The 24159-nt window shown below is 37.7% G+C and overlaps 1 protein-coding gene across 2 annotated transcripts in view; it reads right to left on the reverse strand.

The window, feature by feature from the left end:
* The window catches only part of USP32 (ubiquitin specific peptidase 32), a 124447-nt gene that overhangs the window by 33237 nt on the left and 67051 nt on the right, over positions 1-24159 (reverse strand). The window contains exons 10-17 of one of the 2 annotated variants that reach the window (XM_081108781.1): positions 22690-22773; positions 21631-21692; positions 13670-13772; positions 10743-10935; positions 8109-8284; positions 7327-7467; positions 4838-4955; positions 1141-1295 (exon numbers count right to left, since the gene is read on the reverse strand). In XM_081108781.1, the coding sequence (XP_080964907.1) occupies positions 1141-1295; positions 4838-4955; positions 7327-7467; positions 8109-8284; positions 10743-10935; positions 13670-13772; positions 21631-21692; positions 22690-22773 (1032 nt within the window). Of the gene's footprint in view, positions 1-1140; positions 1296-4795; positions 4956-7326; positions 7468-8108; positions 8285-10742; positions 10936-13669; positions 13773-21630; positions 21693-22689; positions 22774-24159 lie in introns of both variants that reach the window. The other variant, XM_081108780.1, reaches the window with a different exon arrangement.

Genomic DNA, 24159 nt, shown 5'->3' on the forward strand with positions numbered 1-24159 from the left:
CCTAGTATGAAATTCAGTAAACGTGCCTGTAATCAAGATGGAACTTGACCACTTACTGGGAACTAAAAATGTGAAACCAAATGTCATGTAGTAGGATTATACATTTTTGTTTATGTTCACCCTGTCTAAAATGCTCACACAATTAATTCATTTAATTCTTACAACTTCCCTAAGGGAGATACTATTATTTCCCCCATTTACTCATGAGAAAATAGAGATAGAGAGAGTTAAGTGACTTTCCCTTGGTTATATAACTAGCAAGTTATATAACAAGCTTAATCCCTGGCAGTTTGGCTCCAGGAGCCCATGCTCTTTAACTATTATACTATACTGCCTCTCAATGGTGACCAAAGGAGGATGTAAAAAAGAAGGAACTAGGGAATAGAGAACTGGTTAAAACTACTTATAATCCAATTTCATATTATAATCTGAAAACACAATGCATATTAAGCAATTAACAGCACCAACTCTGAAAAGAATGGAGGGACCAGAGAATGGTAAGGAAGAATATTAACTACATATTTTTGTATTGTTTGCATTTTTTGAACATGAGCATGTGACTTCAAAACAAATAGAAATTAAACTTATAATTTGGAGAAAATAAACTCTATTTAGTTGAAAAAAATGTATTTTCTGTCACTTTATAATAATAATCCTTATAAGATGGTACTGTCCATGATGATCAAGTGGTATTATGCATAAATTACTATATGCATACTACATGTATGCATATAGTAATTTAAAAGATGAAGTTTTCGCCCTAGTCAGTTTGGCTATGTGAATAGAGCATCAGCCTGTGGACTTAAGAGTCCAGGCTTGATTCAGGTCAAGGGCACGTGCCTAAGTTACGGGTTCAATCCCAGTAGGGGGCGTGCAGGAGGCAGTCGATCGATAATTCTCTCTCATCATTGATGTTTCTATCTCTCCCTCTTCCTTCCTCTCTGAAATCAATGAAAATATATTAAAATATGTGTGTGTGTGTGTGTGTGTGTATAATAAAATAAAAGATGAAGTTTTCACTGAGATCCTTGGAATGGTTTTCAGCATAATTACGTAGACAAAATCCTATGCTCATGAACTATGTATTCAACACTTGATCGCTGCATGGATATGCTTTCATGACTCTGAGACACCTCTTACCTCACTGTTGTATAGCCATAAGCGCATATCTTCCTCTTTGATGCGCAGCCTCTGAGATAGATATTCATGAATTTCCTTGATGGTCTGCATTCTACTAAAACAGCCTGTGTAGGCTAAGACCCGCTTTAATGGTGCATTTGGAGAAGGTACGTTTCCTATAGTCATAGTAATCACAATAAGGAAAAGATAGATGTTAAAAAGTAAAAAAAAATAAAAGCACCCCTTTAGCAATGGTGACCACAGTATTTTAGAAAATAATGATGAAAAATGAGAATTAGAGGTTTAATAATTTTATAAATTAATAAGCTTTAAGATGAAGACAGGAGACCCAAGTATCTTAGAGTGAGTCCAAAGCCTTAACTTTGAAAGGAGGCAAAAAAATCACAAAGACCCAAATAATTGGTAGTTCTCAGATCCCAGAAGAGTGGTAAATATAAACAAACAATAGGCCCTCAGCTGGGTCACACTCAATAGCAAAAGAAAAATTCAGCATACAAATGGAGAAGATAAAATGAGACTGGATTTGAATTTCACAGATACATAATTGGCTTCACCTGATCCACTTTCTTCAAATAAACTCTTTGAATTATTAACTCCATCAGTCTTGGTCATTAAGTGGCTCAAATACCTGACACACTGATACAATTACATGATTTTACTTAAAATTTTAAGTAGGCATAGATTTTACATGACCAAATGCAGCTTCAAGAAGTTTCCTAACGCTCTGTGGCAGTTTATGGATTCACACGAGAAAAGGAGACAATTCACGGAGCTAGCATTATTTTTCCTCCTGTCTTCAGAGATATATTCTGCTGTTTTGTGAGACATTTTTGGGGAAAAAAAAAAAAAAAAAAAAAGATTCTTAGGACCAAAAAAAAAAAAAAAAAAAAAAGCCCTATTAAAAGGCATAAGGGGTTAAAAATCATATGACCTGTCTGCCAAGTAAAATGGCAATAGACATGACCTTGAATTCCTGAAAGACATTAGGTAGAAAGAGAAAGAGGGGCAATAAGGGGAAAGAGTGAAGAGTGAAGGAAGAATATGTCAAAGTCTCACCATATACTTCATAGAGAAGGGGGATAAAATAAGAAATTATTGAAATCAAAGATAGGTTGTGGGGGGATAAGGACACATTTATAATATCTTATTCAATAAAGGGAAAAAAATAAAAACATAAAAATAAAAAATAAAAAAAAGATAGGTTGCTAAAACAACCTGCTAAACCGGCGTTAAACTATTTAGACAAAAGTTGAGACAAAGCTACAGCTTAAAATGGTCATCTTTTGTCAATGGGAAGTTATAGCTTATTGAGAAACCCAAAAATAAAATAAACATATAGATATAACCCATCTAGGATACAATTATACATTCCAGGTAGTTTTCCACACATTCAATGGTGACTTAGTTTTATTCTGATTAAATGCACTTTGAGTCTTCACCTACTAAGTAAAGCAGAGACGTGTGTAGGCATCATCCGCTTTTTTAGAGCTCCAAAAAGAATTCACTCACATAAAATAGGCTGAAAAATCATCTAAGAAACAATGACTTCTGTAGCAGTGTCTGTCAAAAAGGCTATGTTTAAGTCATTATAACTGTGGCAAGGTTTAAAAGGAATAAAAGAGTCTAGTAAACAGCTATACTAAATAGAGTAATGAGAAAGCAGAGCAAAATCCAACCATGATCAACTTTAAACCCATAGCAAAGCAAATCTTTTACTATAAGCAAGCAAAGGACAATCACTAAAATAAAACAAAAGAGCAAATTTCTCTAATTATACATCAGAGGATTAGTTATAAGATTACAGCAAGAAAGCATATTTTCATAAACTTCAAAATGATTACTGATTGATTTCACAACTAATTAGTAAGGAATAAAATTTCAAATTAAGAACAAATTTGGAGCATAATAACTACCTAGTTCTAGGATTCAGAGGCTTTTGAAAATGTAGTGTCCAAGTCAATTTCTATTGTCCTAAGCAACATAAGAAATTTATTTGAATTCTAGACAGTTTTTATAGCATAGCTCATTAAGTATGCAGCCACTTATACAAAGTGTTGTGCTTTTGAATAGCATCAACATATCTAGTGGTATTTACAGAGCAGCAAAAATCTAGGATCAGCACAAGAGTTGCAAAGACTACTTACTAAAGCGCACTAACACATTTTGCCTCTCATGTTATCTTTTAAGGAGAATTGAAAAAGGTGTGTGTTATGAGTGCCATGAAAGCAAGGCAAATACTTTTTTTATGAGTTAGAAACATCGATGAGAGAGATCGATCAGCTGCCTCCTGCACGCCCCCTACTGGGGATGTGTCCGCAACCAAGGTACATGCCCTTGACCGGAATCGAACCTGGGACCCTTCAGTCCGCAGGCTGACGCTCTATCCACTGAGCCAAACCGGTTCGGCAAGGCAAATACTTTTATTCTTGGAAAATTAAATCAAGAAAGTTTCCTAGAGATTCTATTTCACTGTTCCTTGATTTTGATGTTTTCCCCAAAGACAAAGTTTGGTTAGGCAGAGGCCACTGCTATGCTATAATTCTTACCAAAATATATGTGTAAGAATCTCCATATATTATTTGAATATAACCTTTAAGGAAGGCTTTAAATGAATCTTACTTGATTCCAAAGGAGGGATGGTAGAGTTGGCTTGAGTTCATAGGTAGTTCTTGCATATCAAGTTATATTAATTTTAATAACATTGTGGAATTGTTAGCACAAAGTCTGAGGCTCTGTGTAAATGGATGAATTCATTATTTTTGCTGAAGAACAATTTTGAATATTTGCAAAGCAAAAACATAGAGCGAGTCCTGCCTATCAATAAAACTTAACTTTGCCTGTGCAGTGTGGTTCAATGGTTGAGCATTGACCCATGAACCAGGAGGTCACAGTTTAATTCCAGGTTAGGGCACATAGCCGGGTTGTGGGCTCAATCCCCAGGAGGAGGCATGCAGGAGGCAGCTGATGAATGATTTTCTCTCATCATTGATGTTTCTATCCCTCTCTCCCTCTTCTTACCTCTCTCGGAAATCAATAAATCATATTTTAAAAAATGAAATAAAACAACTTTATAGGTAAATCAAAGGGGAACTATTTATATATAACACATTAAAATTGGAACTTATTTGTCATTTTGATAGGCTTTATTTATTTTCAAAATATATCCTTTGCTATCTGTGTCTCATAAGATACAGATTCCTAAGACTGAGCATGAAAAATGTATCATGTTTTATATAGTAAAATAAAACCGCAAAAAACTAACCCAAGATACACCAGAAATATTAAAAACAAACAAACATGATACTGCCAAAGAAATCACTTTGAAAAATTTGAGTGTAGTTGAAAAGAGAAATCATTGACTGGTTGACTTTAAATCAGGTCAAGCAAATAATTTACAATGGCTTGTTCTCAAAGAAGGTATGTAAAATATATTTCTATTTATTATGGTTGTATATTTTACAAACCAGGAAAGAAAACGACCCTTCCCAGTTTGCTGCTGAGATTTTTCCCTCTACTTCATCTAGTCTTGCGCATGACCATAGATCTAAGCCTCACAAAGGGTTTACTGGTACAGTGGCACCAGACTTTGAGCAATTTTATTTTATTTTATTTTTTTAAGAAAATGCACGATATTCTTGCTGCATTCTTAAGTTACCTCTTGGTAAATGCTGAGGAAACATTCTCAGGCTCATCATACCCATATTCACCCAGATGTTAGACTGCTGTGTTCGAGTGGCAGGCTGCTGTCTCAGGAATAGAAGATATCGAGGAAATAATTCTAGCTCTGGGATTTCTGTCTTGCTATTCTTGATCACCTGTTATTTTAAAAGATATAAAGTGATTACTGTAAAAGAAGAAACAAAACTTGCAATTTTTATTTAACTTCTGAGATTTAGTTTTAAAATCTAAAATGTTCAATAGGTTTGCTATTTATTTTTCAATTAAAGAAATTCATAGAATTAAATTACATGGATTTAAAAACACCCAAGTTTCTGCTCTAAATCTATCTTCTAAGATTAGAACTCCTGGTTGGTATTTCCCCCTTTCATTTAAAATCAGTAATATCAAAATTAAATTAAAAAAACTTAAATATTGTTCGAATGGTGTACCAGCTTAGTGGTTGAGCATTGACCTATAAACCAGGAGTTGAGGATTGGTAGCGGACTTGATACTCAGTAGGGGGCATGCAAGAGGCAGCTGATCACTGATTTTTTTTCATCATTGATGTTTCTATCTCTCCCTCTCCCTTCCTCTCTGAAATCAATACAAATATATGTATTTTTAAAAACTTAAATATTATCTACAATTTACTACCCTCACACCATAACTCTTTTCACTTTTACATATTTTATATATATAAATGATGGTCTTTTAACACATTAAGCGCCCAGCCTGTTTTGTCTTTCGGACAGAAAGTATAGTGTCAGTCACTGGTGACTGGGCGCTTAATGTGTTAAAGGGCAAATACTTAGGACTGAAGTTACATGTCAAAAGTATGGAAGTATTCATGCCATTAATTAATTGGTCATATTGCCACCCAAAGTGTAGTAATTTACAATATTCCAAGAAATGTATGAATGTACTACTCTCACAAAATCTTATCAACATCATTTAAAAATACTCTGTTGGTTGAATACATATAAAGAGTACTATACATTTACTTAAAATTTTATTTCCTATGTTAGTAGTGGGGATAAAAAAAGTTTATATAAATATTTACTATCTATGTTCTACTGTGTAAATGGAAGTGATTAACTTATCTATGCAAAACCTTCCTGGTATAAGAATGTTACGAGTCCTGCTGAGGGTAGCGAGTAAAAGTAACAAGTCCTGCTGTTTACCTGTATAAGCACAACAAATGATGCTGCATAGTTAAATCACTAAAATTTGGTATTATATTCTCTAAGTCCTTTAATTACTTCAGAGAATTTTACTTATGCTCTATATCAGCGGTCGCCAACTGATGGTCCGCAGACCACTTGTGGTCGTGAGGTCCGAAAGGTTGGTGACCGCTGGCTTAAGGAAACCTTTGGAGCAGCGGTCGCCAACCGATGGTTTGCTGACCACTGGTGGTTCGTGAGGTCTGAAAGGTTGGCGACCACTGCTCTAAATGATTCATCCTAGTAATGGCACCAATCAGAATTCATTTACTAGCTTTGAATTCCTATTATCCTTCCAAAAGACTAACCACAAAAATCCACCAACAGCTAGAAAATAAACCTGATCCCTCACTGGATGCCTTTGTAGTTAATGGGAAAAGCAGTTTCAGAAGTAAATTATGCACCACTTCTCCTACTAAACTAATAAGTTTAAGAACTGGCTCTCAGACTTCTGCTTCAGCCTATATCATGCATTATCCTAATGTTTGCATCTATGTGGATGACTTATTTAATAGCCTAGCTAATTATGTCCTGACTTTATTTAGCCCAGTGATTATTTCCTCCACTCCATAAAAGCCACCCACTCCGATAGGCACATCATTGTATGGTTGTTGCCTAATACAGCACTCAATAAATGTATGAAAAAATTAATGAATGAATGAGAAGAAACCCAAAATTTGTTCAACTGATTTGAACAGGTATTGAGTACTCTACTACCATAAGTAAGAACTAAATCAGTGATGGCAAACCTTTAGTTCGGCATGTCGGCATTTTAAAAAACCCTAACTTAACTCTGGTGCCGTGTCACATATAGAAATTTTTTGATATTTGCACCACAGTAAAACAAAGATTTATATTTTTGATATTTATTTTATATATTTAAATGCCATTTGCCAAAACCGGTTTGGCTCAGTGGATAGAGCGTCGGCCTGCGGACTGAAGGGTTCCAGGTTCGATTCCGGTCAAGGGCATGTACCTGGGTTGCGGGCATATCCCCAGTGGGAGATGTGCAGGGGGCAGCTGATCGATGTTTCTCTCTCATCGATGTTTCTGGCTCTCTATCTCTCTCCCTTCCTCTCTGTAAAAAATCAATAAAATATATAAAAAAATAAAAATAAAAAAAATAAATAAATAAATGCCATTTAACAAAGAAAAAATCAACCAAAAAAATGAGTTCGTGTGTCACCTCTGATACGCGTGTCATAGGTTCGCCATCACTGAACTAAATTGTAGTGATGTTTATAAAAGTAACAGAAGATCCCATCTATGATTGCTCCTTATATAAGGCACTATTGGCTATACTTACAGGTCTAGGAAGAGCCAGGTTTGCTCCATACCAATGATAAAGTGCTCTCCATACAGGTTCTGGGACCATTTCATAATCTCTTCCATGGATCAGCTGTGGGGTTCGTTTTAATCGACCACCTTCCAGTGTTAATGATGTAGCCTTAGAAGAATAAAATGTAAATGTTGATTTTTAATATTACAGTCTCTTGTAGACTAGACACAGAAGAATAAACACACATGTCACTACTCAGTTTCATGTTCTAAATAAGATTTTTATTTTTAACTTTCAAAACAAACTAAGAAAGGAAACTCAAAAAGCAAATCATTTGAAAAAAATCATCAGAGCATTTGGTAATAATAAGACTTATTTTCGCAGATTTCTCTCAGAAAATATAAAATATTATTTTGGGGGGAAAATTCCACAGGCACATGAAACTACATTTTCATAGTAGCTGTTCTATGACTGAGAATATTTCCAAGGATCACTACATTGCTTCTGTGCAAGTACTAAATCATAAAATATTCTCATGAAAATATACTATGCAAAAAGATTTCCATCCACAACAGGTTAATTAAATGACCACTAAGGAGGGTTAAGCCCAATTGACTGGCATGGCTCAGTGGTTGAGCATCAACCTATGAAACAGAAGGTCACAGCTGGATTCCCAGTCAGGGCATATGCCCAGGTTGCAGGCTCAATCCCCATTGGGGGGAGTGTTTTGTTATGTGCTAAAACCTCTAGAATAAAACTTATAAGCAATCTGAAAGAGAATGATTTTAAGTAGTTGTCAAATTACTTACCTTTACTGGCTCTTGAGTTACTAGTGGCTGGTTATCAATAGCCCCTGGTTTCTGAGGATTGAGATGCAACAAAATATTCCCATTGGCCCCTAGGAAACACTGGTTGTTACTGTCCAAAATGTTGTGTTGTCGAGCAAAGCACATATCTGCTCCTGGTGTGGCTGAATACAAAAAGCCTGTAAGGAAATAGAGGATGGAATCTCTATTTTCAGTTATTATACATAAATAGGCTTGAAGATATGAATTCAATGTCCATGTTTTAGGTTAATGCTATTATTCTCTTGGCATGTCAGTACAGTCGATTCTGATAAATCTGCAGAAGCTAGGAAATACAGATGTATTTATTTTTTTTAAAAAAAATATATTTTATTGATTTTTTACAGAGAGGAAGGGAGAGAGATAGAGAGTTAGAAACATCGATGGGAGAGAAACATTGATCAGCCGCCTCCCGCACATCTCCCACTGGGGATGTGCCCGCAGCCCAGGTACATGCCCTTGACCGGAATCGAACCTGGGATCCCTCAGTCCGCAGGCCGACGCTCTATCCACTGATCCAAACCGGTTTCGGCCAGATGTATTTCTTTCTGGACAATACCTAACATAATATTAGGTGAAATAAAAACTTTAAAAATTGTTACCACATGAACATTTGGACAGCCTCCTAGAATATCTGATAATTTACAACAAGAATTATATGTCCTCTACTAGGAAAGGAAAAAGTATAGCCAAGTAACTGGGCTCTCCCACAGTCTCCCATAATTCTTCTCTTCTACCTGGAAACACATCCCAAATGTTTTTGGAAGATGATGGTGGTAAGTCTAAACCAGGCCTAGTCAGTTCGGCTCAGTGGAGAGAATGTTGGCCTGAGGACTAAAGGGTCGTGGGTTTGATTTGGTCAAGGTCACGTACCTTAGTTGCAGGTTCAATCCCCAAGCCCCCGTCAAAGTGTGTGCGGGAAGCAACCAATCAATGTTTTTCTCTCTGTCTCTCCCCCTCCATTCCACTCTCTCAAAATCAATAGAAAAATACCCTCGAGTGAGGATTTAAAAAAAAAAAGACGTCTAAACCAAAGGGAAGGAGCTAAAATAACAACTTCAACAGAAGAATGCTGGGGGTAAGAAAATGTCCCCTAATGAATCTATTTGAAAGAAAGGTATTAACATTACAATAGAAATATACACACAGGAAAATAATTAATGACAACTTAGAGTTGTGAACTTCAATGATATATATTTTTAAAATATATTTTTATTGATTTCAGAGAGGAAGGGGGAGGGAGAGAAAGATAGAGACATCAATGATGAAAGAGAATCATTAATCGGCTGCCTCCTGTATGCCACCCACTGGGGATCGAGCCCACAACCCAGGCATGTGCCCTTGACCTGAATCAAACCTGAGACCCTTCAGTCCACAGGCCAAAGCTCTATTCGCGGAGCCAAACCCGCGAGGGCTGAACTTCAATGATATTTTAAGAAATTTTAACTCTTAACTAACTACATGTTAATCTGAGGTAAACATTCTAGCCATTAGTCACTTTAAACCTTCTAAGTGTGGCACTGCTCAACTTATAATAACACAGGTTATAAAGTGAGTATATGTCAAATGGAGGGTTAAACCCGATTGACTAGCGTGTCTCACTGGTTGAGCATCGACATATCAAACAGGAGGTCACAGTTGAATTCCCATACAGGGCACATGCCCAGGTTGCAGGCTCGATCCCCATTGTAGGGAGTGCAGGAGGCAACCAATCAATGATTCTCTCTCATCATTGATGTTTCTATCTCTCTTTCCCTCTACCTTCCTCTCTGAAATCAATAAAAATATATTTTTTTCTTTTTAATAAGAATATATATATATATATATATATATATATATATATATATATATATACACATACATACATATATCTAAAAGAAGGGTTAAGAAATAATTTGGTGTGAAGGCCAGAGAGAACTAGGACTGCTAACTGATCTTTGTAATGTCAGATGGGGAAAGAGAAGCAGTAAATTCAACAGTTTCCTAAAATGCTAGCTCTGTCCACTTTGGCTACTCCCTTAATAGAAGAAGAAGAAAAAAAAAAGATCTCAAAGATGAAATAACAACAGAATAAGACTGAAAGTCCTACTTTTATGTCAGCAGAATAATAAGGATCAACTCAATTCAGTTGAGGCATAAAAACACCAAAGCATCTTCCTCATGAGCCCCAACTTAGAGTAGAACCACTGAGTGTTAGGTATCAAGGGACGAAGGAAATTATGGGAAGCATTATGAATTGTTTCTCAAAATTTAAAACAATCCCCCAGATTCCAGTCTAACATATCTGTAGAATTTGATATGAAAATGTATTTAATCCAGTAAAGGTATGCTTATAGTTACAAAGTCCCGAAGAAAGAAATTTAGATTTTTATTTACCAACTTTAAACTTATTGACAAAATAATTTAGTAGCAATACAGGGAAATGTGGCTTAATCAGTGAAAATATTTTCAAGAATCTCATAAATAACCATTTCATTCAAAACTTGTTTCTGTGACTGGAAACCTGATGCCCAATATTCTACTAAGCACACTCTGACAAAGTATACTCCTTTAAGAACTGACCCTGACTAAACCCCATGGGAAACAAGTCAGACTTACCACTGCCAGCAGTTTCTGAGGCTTCAGATGCAGTAGAAATATTGTCTGAAAATTTCTCTTCTGTGGTATTCACATAACTGAGGCTGCCTCCTCCAATTCTATCTTCACTCTGCTCTATAGAATGTACTGTTCCAAATGAATATTTTCCTCCATTCAGAACAGATGATGGCTCAATCACAACAGGGCTAGCATCCTAAAAATCATGAAGTCAGATATTAGGAGGTAAATTTAAAAAAACATTTTTATCTATTTTAGAGAGAGAGAAAGGGAGAAAGGGAAACATCAGTGTGAGAGGGAAACATCAATCAGTGCCCCCTCCTGGGTATGAAGCCTGCAACCTGGGAAGGAATCAAGCCTGCCCTGCCCAGGAATCAAACTGGCAACTTTGGGTGCATGAGACACACCCAACCAAGTCACACTAGCCAGAGCATACCGTGTGTCTTTTTTTAAAATATATTTTATTGATTTTCTACAGAGAGGAATAGAGAGTTAGAAACATCGATAAGAGAGAAACATCGATCAGCTGCCTCATACACACTCCCTACTGGGTGTGTGCCCGCAACCAAGGTACATGCCCTTGACCAGAATCGAACCCGGGACCCTTGATTCCGCAGGCCAACTCTCTATCCATTGAGCCAAACCGGTTAGGGCACTATATGTCCTTTAACATGGCACAGTGAATGATGCACCCTGTAGACTTGGAGAATAGCGCTTTTCTTCATTTGTTTTCCAATGTACCAAACTACAGTGGTCTGTCTTTGGCCTTTTTTTTTTTTTCTATTCTAGGAATCTACTGCTCTCAGTGTCTGGCACTGCCTAAAACTGACACCATTACTCAGGTTTTTTGTTCTTTCCCCTTCTCTGTCCTGTAATTCTTGTCATTGCTTCCATTCTTCTTGGCTTCCAGTGCAATTATCAACATTTTCAGACAACTAATGTTATCACTTTCCTTCTATACCAGTATGTTGAACAAACCAATAATGGTCATATGTTGTAGTCATGGGCTACTTTTTGAGTATGTTATTTCCAGTTGCTCTGGGAAGCCCTGTCCATCCCCGCAAACATCAAAGGATCTTTTTGTTTTTACTTACTTCTTGGTCTGTAACTATCAGAAATTATCCTAGAAGACTGTGTTTTTAGAAAGATAGGTCTCTAAATAGATAAAGTTTCACCCATGTTGAACAATTTCCTTATTTTTATGTGAGTCAATTACTCCTAAAAAGCCTATGTGGAACTTGAATATAATTCTATTTTGAGAATTTTATGATTTCTTTTAAGTTGTATGAATGGTTTATGATATATCAAACTTCAGGATTCACTTTCTTCTCTGTCAGTGATGATGCTATTTCTTTTTATGCTTTATACATATGTACAGGGTGGGGCAAAGTAGGTCTACAGTGTTGAGTACACAAAGCACAGTTTATTATTTATTAATTACTGTATTATTTTCCATATGAACTGTAAACCTACTTTTGCCCCACCCTGTATACTACAATTTTTTTTTTTAGTTAATCCTCATCTGAGGATATTTTTTTTGAGAAAGTGGAGGGAGGGAGGGAGGGAGGAAGGAAGAAGAGGGAGGGAGGGAGGGAGGGAGGGAGGGAGAGAGAGAGAGAGAGAGAGAGAGAGAGAGAGAGGGAGAGAGAGAGAATATCAGCTGCCTTTCACACATGCCCCAACCAGGGATCAAACCCACAACTCTTTAGTACATGGAACGATGCCCCAACCAACTAAGCCACCTGGCCAGGGCTGCACTTCCGTTTCATAAGAGATATGCTGCTAAGAGCAAGACCTCTATCATGTTCCTACAAGAAGCAAAAAGTAATACCTCAAGTACAAAGCTAGGTTATTCTTTGAGTCTGTAGCTAGTAAGACATTCATAACCATTTATTCTAAGGTCAAAGTAAGAACGTAAAGACAAAAATAATTTCAAAATAGACTGTGACATGTTACCTAATACTCTCATTTTCTACCTACAATCACTATCATTATCTATAAGGTCTTTGAAGTCATTTACCTACTTTCACTCCTTCAGTGATATTTAAAGTCTACCTTTTCCAATTAACATATTTTATGTGTGAAAACAAACTACTAACCTCGGCAAAAGGAAAAAAGAACCAGGTAGAATGATAAGGAAAATAATGTAAACAATCTACCAGTATTTTCTGATAAACAATGATAGAAAAGGGCATATAGGAAAAATATGAATAAAATTATTAGATTTTTGGTTAGTAATCATTTGGCAACTGACAACGAGTCAACAAAATGTATCAACTGACTCTCGAAAATGGAGAATTTGATTACTGGAATTACTGTTTTCAGTTTTCTGAAAAAAAATCCCTTGTATGTTTTAAATAAGAGTAGAATATTCACTAATAATTTCTTCTTTAACTCTGTTTGGAACAATGTCAGGTTATCGTTTAGAAATTGGGTTCTAATATTACCTCTGAAATTAACTTTCTTGAATAGAAAATCACCCAGGAATCTTCAACTTTTTGATAAAAAAAGGTGAAATAATGAAGTATAATGTGGTTGACATGCCCCTGGATTTAAAGTCAGTCCTTATATTTGATTCCAGAACTTCCACTCTGAGCAAGAAATTCAGGTTACCTCTAGTCCCAGTCTCAGGTTCCTCACAGGTAAAATAGATATAATACCACCTTCCTCACAGAGATTGTGACGACTAAATGAGATACGTAAGGTGTATATACATGCACCTGCATGCCCAATATTACCTTCCTCAGAGTTGTTGCAGGGAGGAAATCTGTAAGCACAGAGCCTGGTACATAGCAAGTATTTTATGGGAAATCATTTCTATACCCTTCAAATCTTTAAGTTGGAGCATTTTATTATTAGCCAGTAGTCACCCAAAGTCTGTAGAATTGAAAATCCTATGAAAAAGGTAGGTAAACAGAAATCTTACTCACATATTTGACATAGTCCTTCCACTGCTGCCACCACTGCATGGAGATGATAAACCAATTGTGTCCTGGTTGCAGACCATACCTGCTCTCCCGTTCTAACCATCCTCTACACATACAAAAGAAATTTAGTACATCAAATGGTGTGTGAAACAGATGACCACACACCCACAAATTATCATTAGCAATTTTTACAAGGGAAAAACATGAAATAAATAGATATACTTGGGAAATGACTATAATTTCGATTAGTGAAATACTGATAAGCCAATTTCAGGGAGTCACAATACCACTGTCAAGTATCACTCATACTGATGATGTTTTTATTTTTTAATTTTTATTGATTTCAGAGAGGAAGGGAGAGGGGGAGAGAGAAACATCAATGATGAGAGAGGATCACTGATCAGCTGCCTCCTACATATCTCCTACTGGGGATAGAGCAGGGGTGGGCAACCTTTTTGTGAGTGCATGCCCAAACCAGCAAAATCTCTGACTCAAAATTCTTCTGCGTGCCAACCCTGATTTTTTGAGAACATGTTACGCCTACTTGATATCTCTTAAGGTGTACGTATGTGAAGAACCTTGAAGAAATAAAATTCATTCGAGCGACAAAAACACAGTATATGATGATGAAAAATACATTTATTTTTTAATGTATACATGTACACTGATAGTCCGACAGAAAACTTTATGACTCTGTTTGACATTATCAGTGGGACTTTTGCTGCTGCATCACTGATGACAGAGATTTTACATCAGGTTTATATTTCGTGACCTTCAGAGATATGCTCGAGCTACTACTTTTATCCGTCAGGCTACTCCTATTACGAGACTTAACAAAATTCATCACTGAGAACAAAGATTCACAAGCGTATGTGGATGAAAACATGGAGAGTAACGCTGCTGTAAAGTTTTCAAAACAGAAAAAATTTTCTGGAATGGCATTCCAAGTCCTCAATAGTTCGTTTTCGAACTGTCTCTAATGGCTTTATCTCAATGTTTTCCAAGTCAACTTTAAGGTCAATAAATTTCTGCTTCCAACCGAAACCGGTTTGGCTCAGTGGACAGAGCGTCGGCTTGCGGACTGAAAGGTCCCAGGTTCGATTCCGGTCAAGGGCATGTACCTGGGTTGTGGGCACATCCCCAGTAGGAGATGTGCAGGAGGCAGCGGATCGATGTTTCTCTCTCATCGATGTTTCTAACTATCTATCTCTCTCCCTTCCTCTCTGTAAAAAATCAATGAAATATATTTTAAAAAAAAAAATTCTGCTTCCAAATTGAGCTACACTGAAATTCAATCAACTGCATTTCAAAGCCAGCCATGTCCATCCATGAAAACATTTGTAAGTTTAGTTCCTCCAGTTTCATGCTGTCTGGAAACCTCATGAATTTTGCTGTCTCTTCCAGTTCTCTGAATTTCGCAAATCTTGAGAAGAACTGCTCAATAGTTGACTCGATGATGTTTAAAAACACCTTTTGAAGGCTGTGACAGTCTGTACTGTCATCTTTTGGGAGGTCTTTGATGTGCCTCTTGAGGTTTGGGAAATATCTAAATCTCTCACCATCCACATCCCTCTTAAAGACTTCCAGTTTCTTTTCAAAAGCCTTTATGTAACCAAACATAACATCAAGTGTCTTGCCAGTTCCTTGTAATTTAACATTTAAGTCATTCAAATGTTCACAAAAATTGTAAATGGAAGATTATAAGAGAGGGTTTCATGCACCAGCAAAAGTTACTGGCGTGCCATGTTTGGCACGTGTGCCAGGGGTTGCCCACCCCTGGGATAGAGCCTGCAACCTGGGCATGTACCCCCTGGAATCGAACCTGGGACCTTTCAGTCCGTAGGCTGACACTCTATCCATTGAGCCAAACCAGCTAGGGCCTGATGATGTTTTAAAAACAGCTTTATTGAGGAATATTTTACATATCATACAATTTACCTGGATTAAGTACACAACTCAATGATTTTGATAAATTTGCAGACATGTGCAACCACCACCACAGTAGAATTTTAGAATATTTCAATTACCCCAAAAATATATCTATTTTTAGTCAATCTGTGTTACCACCTTTAGACCTAGAAAACCACTAGTCTATTTACTATCTCTTAAAAACTTCCTTTATGTGAACATTTCATATAAATGGAATGATATAACACAAAGGTCTTTTATATCTGGCCTCTTTTATTTAGCATAATGTTTTTGAGGTTCATCTATATTATAGCAGGTATCCTTAGTTTGTGCTTTTTTATTACTGAATAATATTCCAAAAGTACATATACACCACATTTTGTTTCTCCATCTAACATCTAATAATCTGAAACTGGTGAAGTGTTTTTGCAAAGTACCACCTAATATTTCCATTAGCAACATATGAGGGTTCTATTCTTGTTTCTCCAGATTCTCACCAACGCATCTGCCTTTTCTATCATAAATGTTCTAGTGGATGTGAAATGGTGTACTAGATGTCACTGAATTATATGCTTTAAAATGGTTCACTTTATGTTATGTCAATTTCTCCCAAACATTTTCATACACCCCAATGAAGCAGTTATACATTAAGCAGTTTTCCCCTATTATTCCCTTCCCCCATCCCTTGACAATCATCCATCTGTTTTCTGTACCTATGGATTTACATATTCTGGATATTTCATACAAATGGAATCATACAGTATGTGACCTACTGTGAAGAGCTTCTTTCATTTGTAGGTCCATTCATGTTGTAGCATGTATCACAACATTTTTCTGTTTTATGCTGAATAATATTCCACGGTACCTATAAACCACATTTGGTTTATCCATTCATTCACTGGTAGCTATTTGGACTGATTCTGCCTTTTAGCTATTTTGAATAGCACTGTTATGAACATCTATGTACATCCTGTTTAAAAATGTTTTAATTATAGACTTAAAATTGGAACTGCTGAGTTATGTGGTAATACCATGTTGAGGAATGACCAAATTGTTTTCCACAACGGCTACACCATTTTACATTTCCACCAGCAATGTATGAAGGTCCCAATTTCTCCACATCCTCATAAAATCTTTTTTTCCTTTTTTTAAAAAAATGTTTTTATTGATTTCAGAGAGAGGGAAGGAGAGAGAGAGAAACATCAATGATGAGAGAGAATAATCAATTGGCCGCCCTCTGCCCCCTATCCTCCTAACGGGGATGAAGCCCACAACCCAGGCATATGCCCTGACTGGGAATCGAACGGTGATCTCCTAGTTCATGGGTTGATGCTCAACCACTGAGCCATACAGGCCAGGTGGCATTGCCTGTTTAAATTTTGACCATATAATCCTGTTCTCAAGTATTCCAAACAACTCTACTTCAGTAAACTCTTTTATCAAGTAGTCCAAAGCCAAAAAAAAAAAAAAAACTACTGAAAAATTTGTGTACACACTGCTTTTAAGAAATATATGAGTTATAAGCTATATATTGAGAGTTTATTCTAAAGGCAAAGTTTAGTTGAGATTTAGTCCTGTTTCTGAAACTTTCCAGACATTAACATTATATAATGGTAACCCTAAAGCAGGAGTGGGGAATGTCTGGCCCAGGGTCATTAAAGGCCAGCAAAATCATTTCTTCTGGCCCTGGCAAGGCATCAGGGGTATGTTAATTAAATGTTTGACCAAATACAGCAGGTTAATTTTTAAGATGATAATTTTGTATAGCCTGAGAATCTAATCTAATAAAAGAGAAACATGGTAATTGGCGTACGACTGCTACCCTTCCCATTGGCTACTCAGGGAGATATGCAAATTAACTGTCAGCCAAGATGGCGGCCAGCAGCCAGGCAACTTGAAACTAACATGAGGCTTGCTTGCTTCAGTGACGGAGGAAACCAACGTTCCCCGCCTGCTTTGCAGGCCTCTGAGCCTGCAGTTTGAAACATTTTAACAAATATAAAAGCTAAAATAAAACACCCCAGAAACCAGCTTTCAGCGAGCTGGGATCTCAGAGCTGGAGTCAGAGCTGGAGTTATACATTGTTTCGATTACCTACTTTCAGCAGCAGAGGCCTAAGAGCTGGAGCCTCAGAGCTAAAGTTGGCCCAGAATTTAAAAAAAAAGAAAAGAAAAAAAGGAGCGGTTGGGAGCTTCCGTCACCCGCCAGCCTGAAAACAGCCCTCAGCCCCTCACCCAGACTGGCCAGGCACCCCAGTGGGGACCCCCACCCTGAAGGGTGTGTGACCAGCTGCAAACAGCCCTCAGCCCCTCACCCAGGCTGGCCAGGCACCCCAGTGGGGACCTCCACCCTGAAGGGTGTGTGACCAGCTGCAAACAGCCATCATCCCCTCACCCAGGCTGGCCAGGCACCCCAGTGGGGACCCCCACCCTGATCCAGGACACCCTTCAGGGCAAACAACCCAGCCCCACCCATGCACCAGGCCTCTATCCTATATAGTAAAAGGGTAATATGCCTCCCAGCACCGGGATCAGCGGAGCCCTGAGGCCTCCCGGCACCGGGGTCAGTGTGACAGGGGGCAGAGCCCAAACCCCCTGATCGCCCTGCGGCTCTGTGTGTGACAGGGGGTGGGGCCACAACCTCCCTATCCGCCCTGCTCTGTTCGTGACAGGGGAAGGCGCCCCAACCTCCTTATCAGCCCTGCTCTGTGCCTGATACGGGGGAGCGCCCCAACCTCTGATCGCCCTGCGGCTCTGTGTGTGACAGGGTGCGGCGCCCCAACCCCCTGATCGGCCCTGCTCTGTGTGTGACAGGGTGCGGCGCCCCAACCCCCCCCCACCCCCCATGGACCCTGCTCTATGTGTGACAGGGTAGAGCCATAACCTCCCCATCGGCCCTGCCCTGAGTGTGAGAGTGGCGGCGCCCCAACCCCCTGATTGGCCCTGCTCTGTGTGTGACAGGGGGCGGTGCCCCAACTCCCGGATTGGCCCTGCTCTTTGCGTGACAGGGGGTGGCGCCACAACCTCCCCATCGACCCTGCCTTGAGTGTGACAGGGGGCGGTGCCCCAACCCCCCAATCGGCCCTGCCCTGAGCGTGACTGGGGGTGGCATCGCAACCTCCCGATCCGACCTGCTCTGTGCATGACAGGGGGCGGCGCCCCAACTCCCCAATCGGCCCTGCTCTGAGCCCGACCAAGGGCTGCGCCTAGGGAATGGGCCTGCCCTCTGCCACCCGGGAGCAGGCCTAAGCCAGCAGGGCGTTATCTCCCGAGGGGTCCCAGACTGCGAGAGGGCACAGGCCAGGCTGAGGGACCCCCCCTTCCCCCCGAGTGCACAAATTTTTGTGCACCGGGCCTCTAGTCCTATATAATAGAAGCCTAATATGCAAATAGACCAAACAGCAGAAACGGGTGGAACGATTGGTTGCTATGACATGCACTGACCGCCAGGGGGCAGACACTTAATGCAGGAGTTGCCCCCAGCCCGCAGGCCCCAGGCCAGCCAATGCAGATGCAGGAAGGGGCCCCCTGACTACCCCGCAGGTCACCCCACGGATCGACCCTGATTGCGGGCCAGGCCTAGGGACTCTACCCGTGCACGAATTCATGCACCGGGCCTCTAGTGATGTTATAAATATCCAAATGGCCCTTGGCAGAAAAAAGGTTCCCCACCCCTGCTCTAAAGCAATGAAAAATAATCAAGGTATTAAAAATTGAGTTATAAATATAAAAATGTGCAGGCCTAACCAATTCAGGTATTTTACCTCAAGTAATTTTGCCTAAGTAAATCCTTAACCAAAGATGTACATACTTTATTACTAAATTTTCCATATACATACATTAAAGAAATATAAATAGGGGATGAATAGGACCCATTAGTTAATCATTTAAATTATAAGAAGCCTTTATTAATATGTAAAAGTATAACTTATATATAAGATATGCATTGAAAATGCACGCAGAAAATAAAACAATATTTCAGAATATTCTTTTTTTATAAAAAAATTTATAAATTCCATCAGAGGCATAAACATATGTGGTTATATGAATGTAAAAAGTGCTAACATGCAACCATCAACAAAAAGGAAAGGAAACCTAATGAATGGGAGGAAATATTGCAAACTACATAACTGATAAAGGACTAATATGCAAAATATACAAGGAACTCATGTAACTCAATAGCAAAACAAACAAAAAACAACCCAACTTAAAAAATGGGCAAAGGATATTTTTACAAAAAAGACATACAAATAGTGAACAGGAACATGCGAAGGTGCTCAACATCACTAATCATCAGGGAAATACAAATCAAAACCACAATATCACCTCACATTTGTTAGGCTATTACCAAAAAAACAAAGTATAACAAATTCTGGTAAGGATGTGTAGAAAAAGAAACCCTTGTACACTCCTGATGGGAATGAAAACTGGGCTAACCACTATGAAAAACATTATTGAGGTTTCTCAAGAAATTAAAAATAGAACTACCATATGATCCAGCAGTCCTACTTCTGCGTATATGTCCAAATAAAAGAAAATCATTATCTTGAAAAGATAGCTGTACTCCCATTTCCACTGCAATATTATTTACAATAACCAAAGTATGGAAACAACCTAAGTGTCCAACAATAAATTAATGGATAAAGAAAACCTCTCTCTCTCAGGAATATTATTCAGCCTTAAACAAGGAGGAAATCCTGTCATTTACAAGAACATGGATGAAGCTGGAGGGTGTTATGCTAAGTGAAATAAGCCAAACAGAAAAGGATAAATATTGCACAGTATCATCTTATGTGTGGAATCTTTAAAAAAAAAAAAAGTCAAATCAGAAACAGAGTAGAGAAATGGTTGCTGGGGCTGGGGGAAATAGAAAGAGGTTGCTAAAAGGGTACAAACTTTCATTATAAGATGAATAAGGTTTGTGGATCTAATGTATAATATAGTGACTATAGTAGATAACACTTGTATAATTGAAATTTGCTAAGAGAGTATAACTTAAATGTCCTTCCCCCCCACCCCCAAAAAAAGCTAAAGATGGTAATAGAAGTGTTACTTAACTCAATGGGGAGAATCCTTTTATAAGACGTACATTTATGAAATCATCACATTGTATATTTTGAGTATCTTATCATTTTAGTTGTCAATTATACCTCAATAAATAAAAATGCCAACAGAAATTATCTAAATACAGAGATGGTGGGCATTTTTTATTCTTTTTGCTTAGGTCTACTTTCTAATCTTTCTACAATAAATGTGAGCTATTTTGTAGTAAGAAAAAATTGCTACCTGTTATCTTAATTTTTTAAAATATATTTTTAGCCCTAGTCAGTTTGGCTTAGTGGATAGAACATCGGCCTGCAGACTGAAGGGTCCCAGGTTCAATTCTGGTCAAGGGCACATGCTATGGCTGTGGGCTCGATCCTCAGTAGGGGGCGTGCAGGAGGCAGCCGATCAAGGATTCTCTCTCATCATTGATGTTTCTATCTCTCTCTCCCTCTTCCTTCCTCTCTGAACTCAATAAAAAAATATATATATTAAAATACATACATATATTATATATATACATATACATATACATATATATATATTATTGATTTCAAAGAGGAAAGGAGAGGAAAAGAGAGAAACATCAATAATGAGAGAGAATCAATGATCGGCTGCCTCCTACACACCCCACACTGGGGAACCAGCCTGCAACCTGTGCATTTGCCCTCACCAGGAATTGAACCATGACCTCCTGGTTCATAGGTCGACACTCAAACACTGAGCCATGCTGGCTGGGAACTGTTAACTTATAAAATGTCTTATTTCAAAAAATTAAATTTAGTACCAATGCAATTTTAATGTGAAATGGAATTTGATTTCTAAATTAATACAATACATTGGTTAGAAAATTACTTAAAAATATCTCGATATGTAATTGTTTTGGAGAAACAGGGTGTTACTATAATGATTACATTAAAGTGGGACATAATATTACTTAGTAATGATATATTTTGGGTGTTAGCAATTTCAACTATATAATGAAAAATACACAGACTGAAACTACAAACTTACCTAATAATTTGTCCTTCCTCTTCTGGAGTAGCTGGTCTTAATCCCAGAACTATGTGACATACCTAAAGAAAAAGTGGTAAATTAATCTTCATTGACTGGTGCTAATGACTAGATTGTATTTTTCACAGTCTCTGCAGAGTTTTCAATTAATGAACTATTAATGAGCTACTTGAGCAAATTTGAACTTTAAATTTTAGCTATTCTTTTTTTTAAATTGATTTTTAGAGAAAATACGGGAAAGGGAGAGAACGAGAGAGAAACATCAATGTGAGAGTGAAACACTGATAGCCTGCCTCCTACATGACCCCCTACAGTAGATCAAGCCCACAACCCAAGCATGTGCCCTGACTGGGAATTGAACTGGCAACCTTTCTGTGCATGCAACGATGCCCAACCAACTGAGGCACACTGGCCAGGACACCATAAAGTATTTATATAAATTGGGGCAAGAGAACTACTTCAGGAAAATAGTTAAAATCTAGCAAGTTCTATGACTTTTCACTCCTGGTAACTTTTCTTCTCTCTTTGTCCCTCAATCTTTCTTGGACCTTATAAAGAATAAAAATATAAATAAATAAAAACTAAAAAAAATTAAGAGACATCTTGAAACTAAGATAATCTAACTAAAGAGACTGTATACTTTGAAAAAATTATAGTTGCCTACTAATGATCCAACTCTCTGTTCACACTATCTCACTTGTTAGGAAGGGCTTTTAAAAAAGTGAAGCCCTTTTTTTTCTATAACAGCGAAGAAAAAGTAAATTATGATGGCTTTTATGATTCTCTGTAAGTCTACATGTGTCTCTATCATGAGGTATGATAAGATAAATAAACAATATCACCTATATTCTGCTTTCCTACCTCCCACATCATGATTTTGAGAAGGTTCAGTAGGCACTCATGCTTTATCTTACCATCTTTCAAGCATGTCTAGGATAATATAGTTCTATTTATCATATGTGGTTTTGCAGTCCAGTTGCATTAACTACTACATAATAGAAAATATATAGAATTACTGCTACCACTACCCTCTGAAACTGTCATTTACATTAAACGTACCTGGAAAAGGAGATTCAAAAATTCATTGGCAAGTACATTTTTCACACTCCAGATCTGATAGTCTTCTAGAGTAAGATGGCCCATCTGAAAGAGAAACAATATTTAAAAAGATCTCATGCTAAGAAAGTCATTTTTTATAGCATTTGAATGAAATCTGGTTTATTAAACTTATATCGGTCATTTGTCTGAAAACAAACCAATAATTTAAAGTAGATTCTAGCCTGGCCCGTGTGGCTCAGTGGCTGAGCATTGACCCATGAACCAGGAGGGCACATGCCAGGGTTAAAGGCTCGATCCCCCGTAGGGGACATAAAGGAGGCTGCTAATCAATGATTCTCTCTCATCAATGATGTTTCTATGACTCTTTCCCTCCGCCTTCCTCTGAGTTAAATTAAAAAAAATATATTTAAAATAAAATAGATTCTATATGTTCATATGACAAGTAGTCCAGCTAGCTAGAATAAGTTTAAAAGTAACAAAAATCTGTTGAAACAGTCAATGGTAATGAGGACAATCTATCATCAACAATTTTGTTTCAGCAAGACCTGGAAAATAACAGTATCTTCTGTTTCAATGGTTACCTATGGAAAACTACAAAAAGCTCTGGGTAAGAAAAATGAAGCATTCCTTTTTTTTTTTTCTTTTTTGATGCAAAAGCTAAGATTCCACTATAGCACAGAGACCAATATATTAATAGGTCATGAAAAAGTGGTGTGGGAATGCCGGATGTGATGTATAAACTGGAGGACTGGGTTATTTCCTTTATAAAACGACAGTACATGTCGCTAAGGAACACACTTAAATTAACACTGTGAAACTGAAATGAAATGTGGTACAAAAATAACAACTTCCAGGCATGCCTTCAAGCACCTCCCTTAGGACTTGCAATCTCTAGGCTTCAGTGTGGGGAGGATTACAATTCTTTGGAAGAATAAAAAGTTCTCACTTTTGAAATGCCAATTTCAGAGAATTTTAAGGTCAAAACATAGTGGGTTCATTTCTCTTCACCTTCAAGGAGAAATCTGATGCTTTATTCAAATCCGCATTAAACTTCTAGTTCAAATCCCAACCCAACCTTGTGACCTCCAGCATTGATGCTCTTTCCATTGACTAAAGCTGACTGGATCAGTTTAACTCCTGGTCGAAGAGTCTGAGTAAAACCCAGTCCTTTCATTCTAACAATATTCTAAGACCTTCTTAGTAACAAAGAGCAATATTATCAGACTTCTTAAAGATTTAATATCTACTTTACATTTCTCCAAAATGCAGTTTAACATTACATTTTTATAAGTTGGGAAAGCAACATTTTTGTGTTGCCAAAGAGCACCAAAAATTACATATACCATGTAGAAGATGATATATATTTTTTCTTATCTGGCAAAAATATAACCAAATATTTCATATTTCATGTATTCAACAATTACCTAATAACCCTAGCTAAAAAATGTTTCAGCTTTTATTATTTAATGA

This window comes from Myotis nattereri, assembly GCF_964212035.1.
Source record: "Myotis nattereri genome assembly, chromosome: 16".
Lineage (NCBI taxonomy): Eukaryota > Metazoa > Chordata > Mammalia > Chiroptera > Vespertilionidae > Myotis > Myotis nattereri.